We start from the raw sequence: 15,359 nt of genomic DNA, 5'->3' as shown, positions 1-15,359 counted from the left end.
TTTCAAGTTATCCTACCTTTAGTACCATATATCATGCAATATTTGCCATATATCATGCAATATCAATGTTGGAAGGAACCTTAGAGGTCATATACCACTATAATCTGTCACCCAGGTTCATGAATCATCTCTGTTGTTGTTAAGTGGTTGGTTGTTCACCTGCATCTGTTCAAATATTTTCAGGGATGAAAAATGTACTATCCTTGTCCATTCTATTTTTGGAAATCTCTAGTTCCAGAAAGTCATTTATTGTGTGAGCTGAAATGTGCCTCAGTGTTAGATTTATGCTTTGGTCCAAGGTTTGCCCTATGGAACATGTAGGACAAGTGTTCCCTGAGGTATGGGTAGAAGCAGTGTGTTTAGTGGGAAGCCTGTAGTCTTCAGAATTAAGCAGATCTGGGTTCACTTCCTGGCTTAGCCATTGACACGCTGAGTGAGTCTGGGTACTACGGAAGATGGCTTAACAGCCATAACTCCTTCCATCCCAGTATGCTCCTCTTTTGCAGTGTGACTTTGCAACTCCTCTAATCCAGAGGTAGATTCCATTTTTCCACCTCCTTGAATCTGAGCTGGCCTTTGAACTTGCTTTGGTCAACAGAATGTGAAGAAAGTCATACTGGAAAAGGTCTGAAGCTTAGGTCTCTGGGGTCTTGCTGCTTCTGCCTAGTTCCTCTTGGGATGCTGCCCTGAGCCTGCCATATAAGGAAGTAATCCAGCCTATTAGATGTGAGAGGATACTTGGAGGAGAACTGAGATGTCCCAGCCAACAGCCTGCATGCTCTGACTTGAGCTACTTCGAAGTCAACTCCTGCCCTGAACTTATGCAGGTGTTTTCTTAGAATTTAAATGTAAGACTTTACATTTAATCCAGAGGAATTTATTTTGATTTTTAAAGATGGGGTCTCCCTCCGTCGTCCATGCTGGAACATAGTAGTGCAATCACAGTTCACTGTAGCCTCAGACACCTGGTGTTAAGCAATCCTCCCATCTCAGCATCCCAAGTAGCTGGGACTACAGGCCCACACCACCATGCCTGGTTAATTTTTGTTTGTTTTTGTAGAAACGAGGTCTCACCATATTGCCCAGGCTGGATTCGAACTCCTGGCTTCAAGCAATCCTCCCACCTCAGCCTCCCCAAATGCTGGGATACAGGCGTGAGCCATGGTGCCCAGTCCGAAATTTCTTTTTGTTAGTCTTAGCAGAGCACTCCACCTGTGCCAAGGCAATCGTGGTTTTTTGTTTGTTTGTTTGTTTTTGAGACAGAGTCTTGCTCTGTCACCAGGCTGCAACCTCCACCTCCTGGGTTCAAGTGATTCCCCTGCCTCAGCCTCCCGAGTAGCTGGGACTACAGGCGCACGCCACCACGTCCAGCTGGTTTCTGTATTTTTAGTAGAGACCGAGTTTCACCGTATTGGCCAGGATGGTCTCGATTTCTTGACCTTGTGATCCGCCTGCCTCAGCTTCCCAAAGTGCTGGGATTACAGGCGTGAGTAATCCCAGCCGGCCAATCGAGGTCTTATATCTGTCATTTGTTTCTCCACTTAGTGCATCTACATCAGATGATTATTACTTCCATGTTTTCTATCAGTTCCTAAAAAAACAATGTGAAATAGGACAGTGCCAGTGAAGGAACCTTAAGGGACACTACTAAACACCTCTTCCATGCCTGTCATTGAGCCAGTCAATATTATTAACTATGTTATGCATGCATGTTATTTCCAAGCCTACAGATTGCTTTCACACGTTAGCATGCTCATCCATGGTAAAATGTGTCCAGCGGAGATCTATATGGGCAGTAACATTCTTTCCTGAAATCAAGACATACCACGTCTAGTAATGCTCTCCTGAATAAATTATTTATTGAGTATCGATATCACAATCTATGTCTTTTCTCTTTGTTTATTGGATCAGTGAATATAAAACTATACCCATAGTTACGATTATACAAAAGAATCTTAAGTCAGTGGTCATGGGTAAGACAGTAAACCAATTTATCTGCTTTCAGAACTTTTAAGAAGTTAAAGTGCAAAAATGACAGTTTTGTGCAAAAAGAATTTTCAGCGAGTCCTGACAGTCAAAATATACCTGAAGTCGCTGCGAGACTTTACTTGGGTTTTCATGAGATCGTTTCTGTGTGAGCACGCTCGTGTTTTTCCCAGAGCAGATGTAAGGGTGGGCCTTTACTTACTCTTCCCACCCCATCCCCCACCCCCTTCGCACAGTCTCACCTTGGGAAGGGTATGGGAATGAACAAAGGAGTGTTAATCGGGTTCCCAGCTTTCCCTTACCTTTCACCTAGCCCCCTAACTACTGGGCACACCCATTTCAAAACAAGGATACTGGTTCTTGAGGGAAGTGTAAGACTGAAGTTACAGAGCCTGTTAAAAGCAGAGCCATACAGAAGGAGTAAAACCCCACGTGCTTCGTGCTGAAGCACCTGGGGGGTGGACCTGGGCCTACCTCGGGGGATGCTCAGCCCTGCGGGTCTGGGAGCGCGCAGAACAGTGGACAGGGTTTCTCCCACTTCTGGGTAGGGGCGCGTTGGGTGGAGGCCCGCCTACCCTCCGCCGAGACCCATCCTCCGAGCCGGGAGAGGCGGGGAGAGGGCGTGTCCCCTGGCCCAGCGCGACCAGCGCGCAAGCGCAGCGGGCAGAAGGGGGGCCCTGGCCCACTCTGAGCGCGCGGCTGCGCACTGTGCCGCCTGCCCTCCCGGAAGCGCGGAGCTCGGCTAGCGCCACGTCTATCCCCTTACATACTCTTAGGGCTCCACAGCCGCCGCCCCAGCCGCGAGGGGCGCAGCCCCCGAGCCGCGGCCCTCGGGACGGGACCGAGAGCATCATGGGCAGCGCAGCCCCACGCTCCGGCTCCGTGCTGCTCCTGCTGCTGCTCCTGCTCCTGCTCCGGGCCGAGCAGCCCGGAGGGGCCGAGCTCACCTTCGAGCTGCCGGACAACGCTAAGCAGTGCTTCCACGAGGAGGTGGAGCAGGGCGTGAAGTTCTCCCTGGATTACCAGGTGAGGCTGGGCGCCCGGCAGCGCTCCCTTCTCCCTCCACTCCCAGGTCTCAGCTGGACACTGGCGCGCCCCTGACTGGAGGCGCTCGAATTAGCCACAAAGGCTGTAGGGAGGGTGCATGGGGTGGGAGTCCCCGGACACCAGTTGACTTTCCCGTGTGGAGGAAGGTTTTGGATCATTAGGGCCCACCCGAGACGAGCCTGGCCAGCGAGGAGATAGCGCCGCTGGTGCGAACCCGGGATGGGGACGCCAGGGCGGGTCCCGCAGCCTGGAGAACTGGCCAGAGATCTCCGCAGGCGCCCGAGACACTAACGAACGCCAGCTCTGATCGGCTGGACAGAGAGGCTCTCTAACCCCAGTCTTTTGGACCGCCTTGCGCCTTCGAGTACTGAAAAATGGCAGCGAGAGGAAGTGGGTTCATAGTTTTATTTTATTCCTCCCCTCTCCGGCGTTTAAAGTTCGGGTAAGGTGAGGGCAGCAGAAGTGAGAGTGTGCGCTTTGGAAAGGAGGGATTACTGCAGCCATTGAGGCCTGGCGGTGTTTACAAGGAGTGGTGTGGCTGCATGACTTGGCTCTTGCCATATGGCTTAGAAAAGCTCAGTTCCTGTACTCCTGTCTCCTATGAGAGAACCCGTGGCCCACAGGTGACAGGAGAAGGTCTTGAGTGAGTAGTCTGCCCCCGGTATTTAGTGAGCAGGTCTAGGGTTGGGGGCCAAGTGGGCATCGTACTGAGACAGCTATCTGCTTGTGGACGCATGCTGACAGGCACTTCAGAAATGGGGTGCCACGGGCAGCAGGAATGGGGCAAGCTATTTGACCAGTTCCTCTGTGCTTAAAGGTACTGAAGGAAGCTTGCGCTTGGAGACAACTTATATGTGGCAGTCTCAGTCACTGATTTGTCCACTTTCACATCTGTGTGGACAACATGCAAATTGTGACTGGATTAACATGGGCAACCTAGATGCATTGACAAAAAGAATGATAATTGTGTGGTTGCAGAGACCTTAGATGTCATCTGTTCACTGCCAGGGCAGAAATCCCTTGTCAAAGTGTGTCCAGCCTGGGTTTAAAGACACTCAGCAACAGGATGCTCACTGCTTTACGCAAAGCTTGCTGAGCAGGACTAGTAACTTTTGTCTGGACAAAGAGGCCATTTAAATGTGGAAGCAGATGGAGGCCACTGACCCGTGTCCTTTGATGGATCTTGGTTATAGCCATTGCCTACTTGTAAGATTTTGCCTTATGTGGGTCTTATTTTTCTTATGTTACAAGGAGAGTTTGAACTAAATGATTCCCAAAGACTCTTCCACCGCTGACACTCAGAAATTCCATGAATGCCTCGATCAATATTTTTCTTGTTGCATTCAATCAGTAATAATATATTGTTAATAGCTACTAGACCCATTCAGCAAGCCAAGAATGACCCTTGCTGGGGGAGAGGGAGCACCTGTCTGTTATTGGAAGGGAGAAGCAGGAGGTGCAGCATGCATGCTCTAGGGTGGCCTCAAATCAGATCCCACATCTCCACTGCACCCCCAGGGGGTTAGTTTGCAGTCTGACAATTGTCCAGTAATTGGCTGGCACTTTTTGGGCGCTTGCTTTATGTTGGACACTGTGCTAAGCACTTTAGGTATGATAACTTATTGAATCCTCACTTCATGGATAAAGACATGTCCTCAGAGAGTAAAGTAACTTGTTTAGGGTCACATGGCTAATGAGCGGCAGTGCCCTAAAGCAGTGATTTGCTGCGTGTCTTGTGTTAAGTATTGAACAAAGAAAGAATCAGTGGCATCTAGCTGCGTTGGAATAGTTTCTTGGATATCCCTCCTCATCTTGCTCTTGATTTCTGGAAGCCTTATCAGCACCATCTCATGAAGAGCAGTTATCCTGGGGTATGCTTATTCATGCTTCAGAATAGTGCAGTAGGTAAGCGTTTGGGCACTGGAACCAAAAGCTCTCAGGTCAGATCTCAGCTCTACTTTATCTTGTGTAACCTTAGACAGTTACTTAACCTTGGAGCCTCAGTTTCTTCTTCTGTAAAATGGAAACGATTAGGCTCATTGAACCCCTGCAGAACAATCTTTGGAGTCAGACAGGCACAGATTCAAATCTTAGCCCTTTCACTTTCAAGCAGTGTGACCACAGCCAATTTATTTAACCTTGCTCAGCCTCAGTAAAGTGAGAAGTGGCATAGCACCTGCCTTAGAAAGTTTTGAAGATGAAATGACGGAAATGTTTGTAGAGTCTGATCACAATGTCTGGTTGGCATTTGGTAAGTGGTGATTGCCCCTTTGATAACAGCAAACTTCTTATGATTATCAGGTCATCACTGGAGGCCACTACGATGTTGACTGCTATGTGGAGGACCCCCAGGGGAACACCATCTACAGAGAAACCAAGAAGCAATACGACAGCTTCACATACCGGGCCGAGGTCAAGGGCGTTTATCAGTTTTGCTTCAGTAATGAGTTTTCCACCTTCTCTCACAAGACCATCTACTTTGACTTTCAAGTGGGTGATGAGCCTCCCATTCTCCCAGACATGGGGAACAGGGTCACGGCTCTCACCCAGGTGAGTGAACATTAGCAGTTTGGGGCTGCTGAACCCCCTGGCGCGTTCCTCCTCATTGACCTCTGTCTAGGCTAGTGGTCGGAGTCGTCATCCATCCAGCTCCCAGTCTGGAAGTCTCAGGGTTGGTTTTGCCTCTTTCTTCACACCTAGTCCTGAAGAATGCCATCCTCTTCTTTCAACCTTCCTTTCCACTGTCTAACCAGATCCCTGCAGTACTTTCTTCTGATATTCCTGTCTCTACTCTTTCATTCCCGCTCAGTCTTTTGCACAGTACCACTTTTGAAGTACCTGTGTCATGTGTCTCTGCTTATATGATGTGCCTGTATCATGAAGACCAAAGTCCTATTTTGTGTGATGTATTAAAGTAACACAAGGTACTGTTACAAAATAAATGCCAAGCATCAATGGCTTAACAGAATAGAAGTTTATTCTCACGCATAATCTAGAAAAGGTTGGTGGGGAGCTTTCCTCCATGGTGTGACTCAGGAATCCAGGCTCATTCTTTCTTGTCATCTTTCTGTCTTCCCTTAGGGCTTCAGGGTCTTCTGCCTGTAGCTGCCAAAGGAGGAGAAAATGAGAAAAGTCCATCTACTTCTTAAAAGCCCATGCCCAGTGGGAATACATATCACCTGCTCATGCCCCATGGGTGAGAACTTAGTCATGTGGCAAACCTGGATGAAAGGAAGGCTGGCAAGTAGAGCCTTAGCAACAGCTCTACACTATAGAGGAGAAACTGTGACATTTTGGGGGGATAGTCATGTCTGTCACCCTTGGCTGTCAAGGTTCATTATTCTATTATCCCAGCCTCCTTAATCCGTCTTCCCTTCTGCTATTTAAGCTCCTCCTTCCCTTTCATATGCAGGCTGGCTTCCTGAGGGCTAGGACCCTGAATGGTTTACTTTTGTATCCTCAGTGCTTCAGTGCATAAGGTGGGGCACAGGAAGAAGCTCACCAAACACTTGTCAAATGACTGTCAGGGCCCAGGGAAACCTGTAAGACAGGAATAACCATCGATAGCTGCACGTGTGCCAGAACCAAAAGCACAGCGTCTTGAACTTCCAAGGAGGCCAGATGATCTGGGCTGCACTCCAAGGTGACTCCGTTCCTCTGTGGCTCTGGGCACACTCATGAATGCCTGTGGATTCATTTGCCCAGTCTTCCACCTTCCCTATGCAGTTGGAGGCTAGAGCTGCACTGTTCAGTACAGTAGGCAGTGTCTAAATTTGGCTATTTAAATTAATTGATATTAAATTAAAAATTCACTTCCTCATCTGCACCATAGCAACACTCCAGGTTCTCAGTAGTCACAGGTGACTAGTGGCCATGCACAGAAAGTTCCATTGTCCAAAACTGGGTTTGAGCTTTGAGCTTGGCAACATGACTGCTATTAGAAGATCCAGCCAAGGGTGTGTATTGTGTGTAAGATCTTTTGCAACCAATACTCATGAGAGTTTTATTGGCCACTATTGAAACAGCCTCTATTTGGAAGATTCTGTAAGTCTCCAAAAGCTGAGCTGAAGAACTTCCCCCTTAACCAGTAGAAAACAGATTGGTAGGAAAAGCTTTAATGAATTAGGTCAATAGAGACATTCTTTCCTGGAGCCTGAGCAGTAGTTTGATTTTGTTGCAGGAAAGGGTGATTTATGCTTCCCTTTTCTTCTATCTTAGAACCTCTTCTTTGCTCATGCTTAGCCTCAAAAGAGCTGTTTCCTTCCACTTCTCTGACCCTGCTTCCTTGAACCATCTGTGCCTGCCTTTGAGAGTACTTGCTTTTATGCCGACATTCACTCAGTTTACACACTGTGCCGGCAGTGGATGGCTCTGTGCCTGTGCTGGGCGCCCTGCAAGCCAGTTGGCCATGGGGCACTGTGGTCAGAGCTGTATGAAGTGCCAGGGGTCTTGAGGAGGCACTGATGAATTCTTCCAGGAGTCAAGAAGGCTTCACTGGGAGAGCTTTACCTTAAACTTGACAAGGTAGAGGCTTGGCCTCCTCGATGAAGAGAGCAGGTGACATTTATGGAGTGTAACTTTCTTTCTTCTCGCCAGCCCTTTGTGTCTTGCTTTGCATGGGTCCCCTTTTACCCAGCAGCTGCTGTCGCGCCTCTCCCCAGACTACTTGCAGTGCAGTGGTGGGCCAGAGGCCATGGTTTCTGGCACAAAAGTAAGTATTAGGTGAAAGAACAGTTTCCATAGTGACCAGGGCCCAGGCCAGGGATTCAGGCCCAAAGGACTTGTTTCAGGCCTGAGCTCAGGAAAACTAGGCTCCTAGGAGAGAGGACCTGGGCCAGGAGAATGTGACTTCAGGAAAGCCAAGCTCGAGGGGCTTCCAGGCTTCCTGAGAATCTGGGCAGATCCTGGTCAGAGCTGAAGGTTTCTGACAGAGGTCAAAGGCCAAGAGCTACCTCCCTGGTGGCCTAGGAAGGGTTAAAGGTTTTCCTAAGTGCTCTGAGGCCAGCTTCTACTTCCCTGTCACTGAGTTCTTGAAGAATTTAAAGAAGCAGATACTTGGGTCAGGGGAGGCCTGATGAGGTGAGGGCTGCAGGACTTTGTCAGTGGTTACAGACTGAAGACCTCAGCATCCACAGGTGGCTGGGACAGGATTGGGTGTCAGCGTGGAGATGGAGGAAAGGGATGGTGCAAGAAGTAGGATGGGTCAGGGTGTCACCATGAAGTGGCAACTATCATCCCTGTGAGGCTCCAGGACGCTGGTAGCCAGCCAGGACTGGTGGTCTTAGCAGGGTGGAAAGTCACACACAGGAGGAGAGCTGAGGAATCGTGGCCTGGGAAAACAGGACCCAGAAGCAGAGGGGTTCCATTGGTTTTCTGCTGGGTGGGAAGCTGGCTGAGGGATTGCCTAACTGAAATGTTGTGGTAACAGGCTGAAGAGGTTTTAGACGAGCACTAATGGAAGATCTCAGTGGATGGGGAAGTAGCATGTTTTTATGGTGAGGGTGAGCATCCAGGTGTCTGTGATTCTCGGGGATATATTGCTCTGGGGTCTCTCGCAGGTCTGTGTAAGGTCCTGAAGGTGTCTGCAGGTGTTAGTTGCCAAGAAAGCTGTAGAGTATCACCTATTGCTCCGTTACCCTCTTGGAACTGGTCCCTTTGCTGTCACTGACCTGATCTCATCTGATCTGATCTGAGATTGTTCCTTTAAAGGCCACCGAGGCCTCTTCATGCAGTCCTAGTGCCGGTTTCTGGCCTGTGTCACTGGATCTCGGCCAGAGAAGATGGCTTCACATAAATATCTGACTTATCCTCTCTCTTGGTGTCTGCACCTGTGATTTCTGTGTCCTCCATCTTTTCTTCTTCCCTTCCTCCTTCCTCTCCAGTGATTCTGGGTCCTGGGAGAAGGCTGGAGATGCTGACCAGTACTGCTGAATTCCCAGGCCAAGGCCTGCAGTCCGAGGAGCCCCCAGTCAAGTGAGTCCAGTGTTTCTGAATGAGTTTGTGACAAATAAACTTGGAGAATGGAATTCTAGCCTGGAAAATCAAATGAGCCCTTCCGTAGTGTTCTCTGCGGATTTATACATACAAATGTGTACGCATATGTGTACCTATGAATACATATCCGTGTGCCACACACATACATATACACATATACTGTGACCATGATACACACATGTATACACTTACGTGTGTGTCTCCATCCCTCTCGCTGATTTCAAGAATGATCTTCTTTGTTATCAAGTCCTGTGATTTCAGTGCCGTCAACTTCCCCCCAATCCACTCTTCCCTGACATGGTGACCTTCTTAATTGAGGCCCGCATCTTCTCTTCCCAGTGGAATTGCAGCCACCTAAGTGGTTTCCCTGCCTGTTGACTGGTTCACACACATCCCTTTCTGCATCATATCTGCCAGAGGCAGATTCTCGTAAAGTGGGACTCCAATCTTGCCAATCTTCTGCTCACAGAGCCACATGGTAAAGCCTTGGACCTCAAGGCCCTTTACTGTGAGCTTCCACCTCCCCACAGCTGCTTCTCCATGCATCCCCATCACCATGTCAGTCCCTGATCCCAGACCAGGCCCTGTATAGTTCTTTGCTTGTGCTTCTGCTGCCTGGGATGTGTTCTCATCCTCAGCCTGGTGACGTCCTGCCCATCCATCAGGGCTCAGCTTGTCTTGTCCCATGTCAAGTACTCCATCTTCTCTGGCAGGCTCAGCATCTTTCTCCTGGGTGTTCCCACGTCCCTGCATACCCTTCTGTTGTTGGCTCTTTTTATATTGCATTATAGTTGAGTAATTTTTTCTCTAAATTGTGAACTTTCTGAGACCCAGGACTGTGTCTGGCTCTGATTCTTAATTCCTTGGGCCTAGCACAGTGCCTGGAAGAAAAGTAAACATTGAATAAATGTTTGAATGAAGGAATTAGTGGAAGTGTGAGCGATTAAAACTCAGCCATGATTTGAAATCCTTGTAACTTCATCCTACAAGTGTCTATCCTGAGTCCCCCAGCCCCACCTTCAATCCTTTGTGATTTTCCAGGGATCACCAGGGTGATGTAAATACAAAACAGATTTGTATTACCAAGTCTGCCTGTATAGGTAGTGTCTGGCAGGGAGCACTAGGGAGGCTTCTAGAAATAGCGTATATTGAGTTAGCTTTGACACGGGTTCACATAGGTTAAGCCCGACTCCACATTTACCTCTTTCCTACTTCTTTCCCAGTTTAGTGTTCTATTCCATCTGTGAGAGTTGACATACTCTAGTGAGCTTTGGAAGCATTCCCCAGAGAGCTAGGAGGAGCAACCACAAATGTGACCATTGCCCCCAGTGCAGAGACCTGCACCCGAGCTTTCTCTTCTGGTGGTTGGCCTTTGAAGCCAGTTCGCTTTGGAAGTTCCCTTTGGAGTCAACTTCCTGATGTCTGGAACCCTTCTTAGGATCATTTGTCCCTTTTTCCATATCAAATATCTGCAGGTATAGCCCACCTACCAAATGCGGGGAAGTGAAGAAGTCCAATGCCGACTACACTCCAGTTGTGAAAGATGATATGTAGCCCAAAATAATAGGGCATAGAGGATGCCACTGAGAAAACGAGACAGAGGTACTCACTGGGGGACAAATAGGCTTGTTCTTCACTTGATATTGCTCCTTGAGCTGGTACCCAGTCTAACACTATCAGTTCCATCTGCTACACAGTGATCATGCCACCTTTCTATGTGTGACATTTCACCACTTCTTACACATGGACCAGGATGAGAGGGCCAGCCACGGTGTGCAGGAGAGTCCCATAGCTTTGGGAGGTAGACCTGTTGCCAGAAAGATGGAAGCTGCTGCCCTGTAATGCAGAGGCTGAAGGGAAGCTTTTGTTCTTCCTTACATAGTCTAGTTCAGCTCCTAGAGTGGCCCAGAGTTAAGGATACTGTTTGGCAGTGGTTTCCTGTTTGTCTTCTGGAAGTGGTTTAATGTGAGAGAGAAACAAGGGTGTTGGGGAGGGAGGTCACAGAGTGACTTAGTCTTTTCTAGTTTATTGTACTGTACTTTACAAATAGTTTGCCTTTGGAGTTTGGGAACTGAAGTGAGTGTCTGGTGCATGCTTTGTGAATTCCTCTAGCCTGAGAACTCACTGATAGGATAGAATTTTCTAGATCTTGGATACATGGTGTTTTAGAGGCTGCCTCTGAATAAGAACTCAGTGTTTTCCCACGGGCATAATGTGTTAGTTGTCTATTGCTGAGTAACTAATTACTACAAATGTAGTGTCTTAATGCAGTACTCACTTATTACTGCACAGCTCTGTATGGTGTGAGCCTGAGCAGGGTGGCCAGTTTCTTTGCTTGGAGTCTCCCAAGGCTGATGTCAAGGTGGTGGCAGGTTGGGCTCCTACCTGGAAGCTCTGGGGAAGGATCTGCTTTTATGCTCATTCAGGTTGTCGGTGGAGTTCAGTTTTTTGTGGTTGTAGGACTGAGGTCCCCATTTCCTTGCTGACTGTTGTACCCTCAGCTCCTGGAGGCCTTTTTCTGGTCCTGGCAGGTGGTCACCTCCACCTTCAAAGCCAGTGTGGCACATTGTATTCTTCTCATGCTTGGAAACTGTCTTGACTTCTTCTGCAACTGGCTGGAGAAAGCTCCTGGCGTCTAAGGGCGTCTGTGATTAGATCAGGCCTGGATAACTTCCCCATCTTCAGGTCAGCTGTGTCATATTAACATGATGCAGTCACAGCGGTGACAGCTCATCATATTCACAGCTTTCTGGAATTAGGGCAGGGGATCTTGGTGGTGATGGGAAGGACATTTTCAGACTTCTGCCTACCACACTGAATATTTTTGCAGGTAAAGAAAGTTATGATGTAGTATGTGTTACACATAAGCATATGTGTCTATGTGGTGCCTGTTTATATATATGTGTCTTTGCATGTGTGTGCATGTGCTTACGTACATGAGGCATGTGTCTTCACGTGTTTGTGTTTATAGGTAAAACTATAGGCTGCAATTACATAATAGAATGAGCATGAGCAGTGGATTCAGAGTCCAAACACAACTGTGGTCTAGTTCACACTTCGCTGTTTATTAGTTGTGTGACTTTGGGCAATTTGTGTAGCCTCTTGGAGCCTCAGTTTCCTCATCTGTATGTGGGATAAGCCCTCATTAACAGTGAGGATAATGATCCATGCCTATCAGGGGTATTGTAAGGACTTGATAAGAGAGTATGGGGCAGTGCTTGAAAGCATAAGCTGAGGACTCAGACTCTAACTCAGCCACATACTAACTGTGTGGCTCTGGGCAAGTTACTTAACCTCCCTGAGCCTCAGTTAGGCTTGTTGTGAGGATTAAATAAAACTACGTAAAACCCTTAGCATAGATTCATAGTTAGCATTCAGTGGATGTCACCTAGGATGTTGACGACAGCATTTGCTGTTTGCTGGATCCCACATATGTCTATGGGTTAGCAGCGTGACTGCTTTTCTCTTCCTGCCCAGATGGAGTCCGCCTGCGTGACCATCCATGAGGCTCTGAAGACGGTGATTGACTCCCAGACGCATTACCGGCTGCGGGAGGCCCAGGACCGGGCCCGAGCGGAAGACCTTAATAGCCGAGTCTCTTACTGGTCCATCGGCGAGACGATTGCCCTGTTCGTGGTCAGCTTCAGTCAGGTGCTACTGTTGAAAAGCTTCTTCACAGAAAAACGACCCATCAGCAGGGCAGTCCACTCCTAGCCCTGGCATCCTGCTCTAGGGCCCCTCATGTCCCAGCCTGGAACAGCTCTCGTAGGTTTCCTAGGCGCGTAGCCCAGGGTGGAGGCAGAACGATGCTGCTGTGGTAGCCCTTTGCCTTTCATGCCTATGCTTGATTCTTGCACCTCAGCAGCTGAAGGTCTCAGAGACCAGTAATCAGAAGGCATCCGACTGCATTATGTGTGCAGCACTGAAAAGATGTTTACAACTAGGCTAGGGATTAGCCACTGTGGGAGGGAGGGTGGGCAGGCAACAGTTCAGCGGCCTGGCTGGTAGCAGGAACTCCAAGTGCCCAGGCCTTTTGGGCAGCTCAGGGCCCTGCCTCTGTTTCATGATGCATGGGTCATTTGTCTTGGGTGTCCTATCCCATGTGGAGAAGAAAGGGGCTCTAAGTTCTGGCTCTTCCTCCCCTGGGGTTCTCTGTACCTGAGGTTACCAGGCCCTGGGCAGTTTTGCAGATCTGCTTACCCCAGGTGAGCAGCAGTGTCAGCCATGCAAGCAGGACAGAATGGTGACTGGGTGCCCTTGGTGAGCTGTGTATTTCCTAGGAGGTAGAAAACTGTGGGAAACTGTGGCTAATAAAAACTAAGTGTGAGCATCCTGGAGACTTGTGCCTTTATTTCTGTCCCTTTCTGGGGACTCCAGAGCTTACTGCAGAGCATGGGTATGTGCATAAATAATTAGAGTGTGAGACAGAGTACCTAGAGAGGTGCAGAGGGTACTGTGCAGAGATGTATAGGGTGGGCAAGAAATCACTCCTCCCAGGTGAATGAAAACAAAATAGGAAGTCTCCTCACGTGGTCACACACCATGTTGTACAATGGAACTTTGCAAATGCTGTTTCCTGTGATAATACCTTCTCCCTGATATCTGCATGCTCTGCTTCATCATTTCCTTCTGACCAAAAGGCACATTATCAGTGAAGTCCCTCCCAACCACTCTTCAAGATGGTACTGTCTCACTTGCCCTTAGTCCTCCTTCCCATTGGTAAGAAATGAATGCATACCCATCAGGTGTCTGTGCAGTAGCTCTGGAGGGAAGATACAATGTCTCCGCTAAAGGAAACCTATCAAATCTGAAATCCTGTACCATCTGATAGGCATTAATGCATTGTAGGAAAGGAAGTGAAATAATCTCTTTAAAAAGATGCCCCATAAACCTCACTTATTTAGCTTGATTAAAGGATAAATATTGCTTATCTTTCATATGTTTTTGATATTTCTTTTCTCTTATTTTAGAATTAAGTACTGGGTATATATAAAAGGTTACTTGCGAAATATGTCTAAGGTGAAATATGTCTAAAGTGAAAAACAATACAAAATCCTATGCTCCCGCTACCTAGATTAAGCACTGCAACATGACTCATTGCTTCTGGAATGCTCCCTACTTGCCCTTCTCCTTCACCCTCTGAGGGAACCACCAGCCTGAATGTAATCTTTATCAAGCACTGAGAAAGGAGTTTAAAGAATTGAAGGACACAGCTTTACTAAAACTCACGTTGTCTTCCACTTTTTGTGGAAACTAGGTTCTTTCAACCTTAAAAAACAAAAACAAAAAAAAAATGGGAATGCTGGTGATACCTGATTTATTTATATAACCTTGTAATCATTTATCCGTGAATATGTAGATTCATTGAGGGGACAAAAACCCTGCCCCACTGGTTGATTTAGGAAATAAGGTTGGCAATAAAACGTACTGCTTATGCAGTGTTTATGTTTTGATCAATTAGGTACTAATAACAGTTGTAATAACTACCCAATCCAGAAGAAATATTTTTAACACTTACAGCTTTACGGTTAAACAGCATATGAAACATTTTGAAATTCAAGATTTTTTGTTATAGAGAAATACAATAGGGTACTGTATATAATTTCAAACAGAGTAATACAGTTCCATAAGAAAGATGAAATGGAAGTATGACTCTAAGAAGGAAGGAGAAAGATGGAAAATTTCTGAGCATTTATTTATGGATAATGATGGGTATCACATCATCTTGGTAATTAGAATCCACTGATACACTTAAAATAGTGATGTAATTTTTCAAAAAGTAATGGTTTAATATATGGTAGAAATTATCTCCTTTGTCACTGTTTAAATTCATGATGAAATATTTTAGATGTCAGCTTTAAAAATGTATGAGGCCTTAGAGTTTCTCCAGTGCTTTTAGAGGATATTTAAGCAAAAGAAATAGGAAATGCTGTTTGCATCTGGATTTTCTGGAGAGACTCTTTCCTTGATATCTGGGAAACTATAGTGGGCTCCTAGCCCCTTCTGCCATGTGAGGACTCAGTGACAAGACAGCCATTTATCAACCAGAAAGGGGGACCTCACCAAATACTAAATCTGCCAATGCCTTAATCTTGGACATCCCAGTCTCCACAACTGTGAGAAATAAATTTCTGTTATTTGTATGTCACCCAATCTATGGTATTCTGTCATAGTAGCCTAAATGAACTAAAACTCTAGGAAACAGGCGTGGTTAGAACGAAACTGCAAATACGCATATAACCACCCCTGGGTTGGGAAATTCTGGGAAAAGGCTGGATGTTCTTTTAAATGTGCAAGTGTATCCTTCAAACACAGAGACCTGTGTATTCAGT

General features: G+C 47.2%; 1 protein-coding gene across 1 annotated transcript; it reads left to right on the top strand.

Moving 5' to 3' along the window:
* The first annotated feature begins 2,662 nt into the window (after positions 1 to 2,662).
* TMED3 (transmembrane p24 trafficking protein 3) lies at positions 2,663 to 13,362 on the top strand. The gene is made up of 3 exons (XM_033189250.1): positions 2,663 to 3,012; positions 5,335 to 5,583; positions 12,505 to 13,362. Exons 1-3 carry the CDS (start codon positions 2,839 to 2,841, stop codon positions 12,739 to 12,741), a joined length of 660 nt encoding a protein of 219 aa, XP_033045141.1. The 5' UTR covers positions 2,663 to 2,838; the 3' UTR covers positions 12,742 to 13,362.
* The last annotated feature ends 1,997 nt before the right edge of the window (positions 13,363 to 15,359 follow it).

Source organism: Trachypithecus francoisi, unplaced genomic scaffold (assembly GCF_009764315.1).
Source record: "Trachypithecus francoisi isolate TF-2019V2 unplaced genomic scaffold, Tfra_2.0 Lachesis_group3, whole genome shotgun sequence".
In the NCBI taxonomy this organism is placed as follows: domain Eukaryota; kingdom Metazoa; phylum Chordata; class Mammalia; order Primates; family Cercopithecidae; genus Trachypithecus; species Trachypithecus francoisi.
Note: the sequence above shows the minus strand (reverse complement) of the source record. Positions and strands in the feature narration are given on the sequence as shown.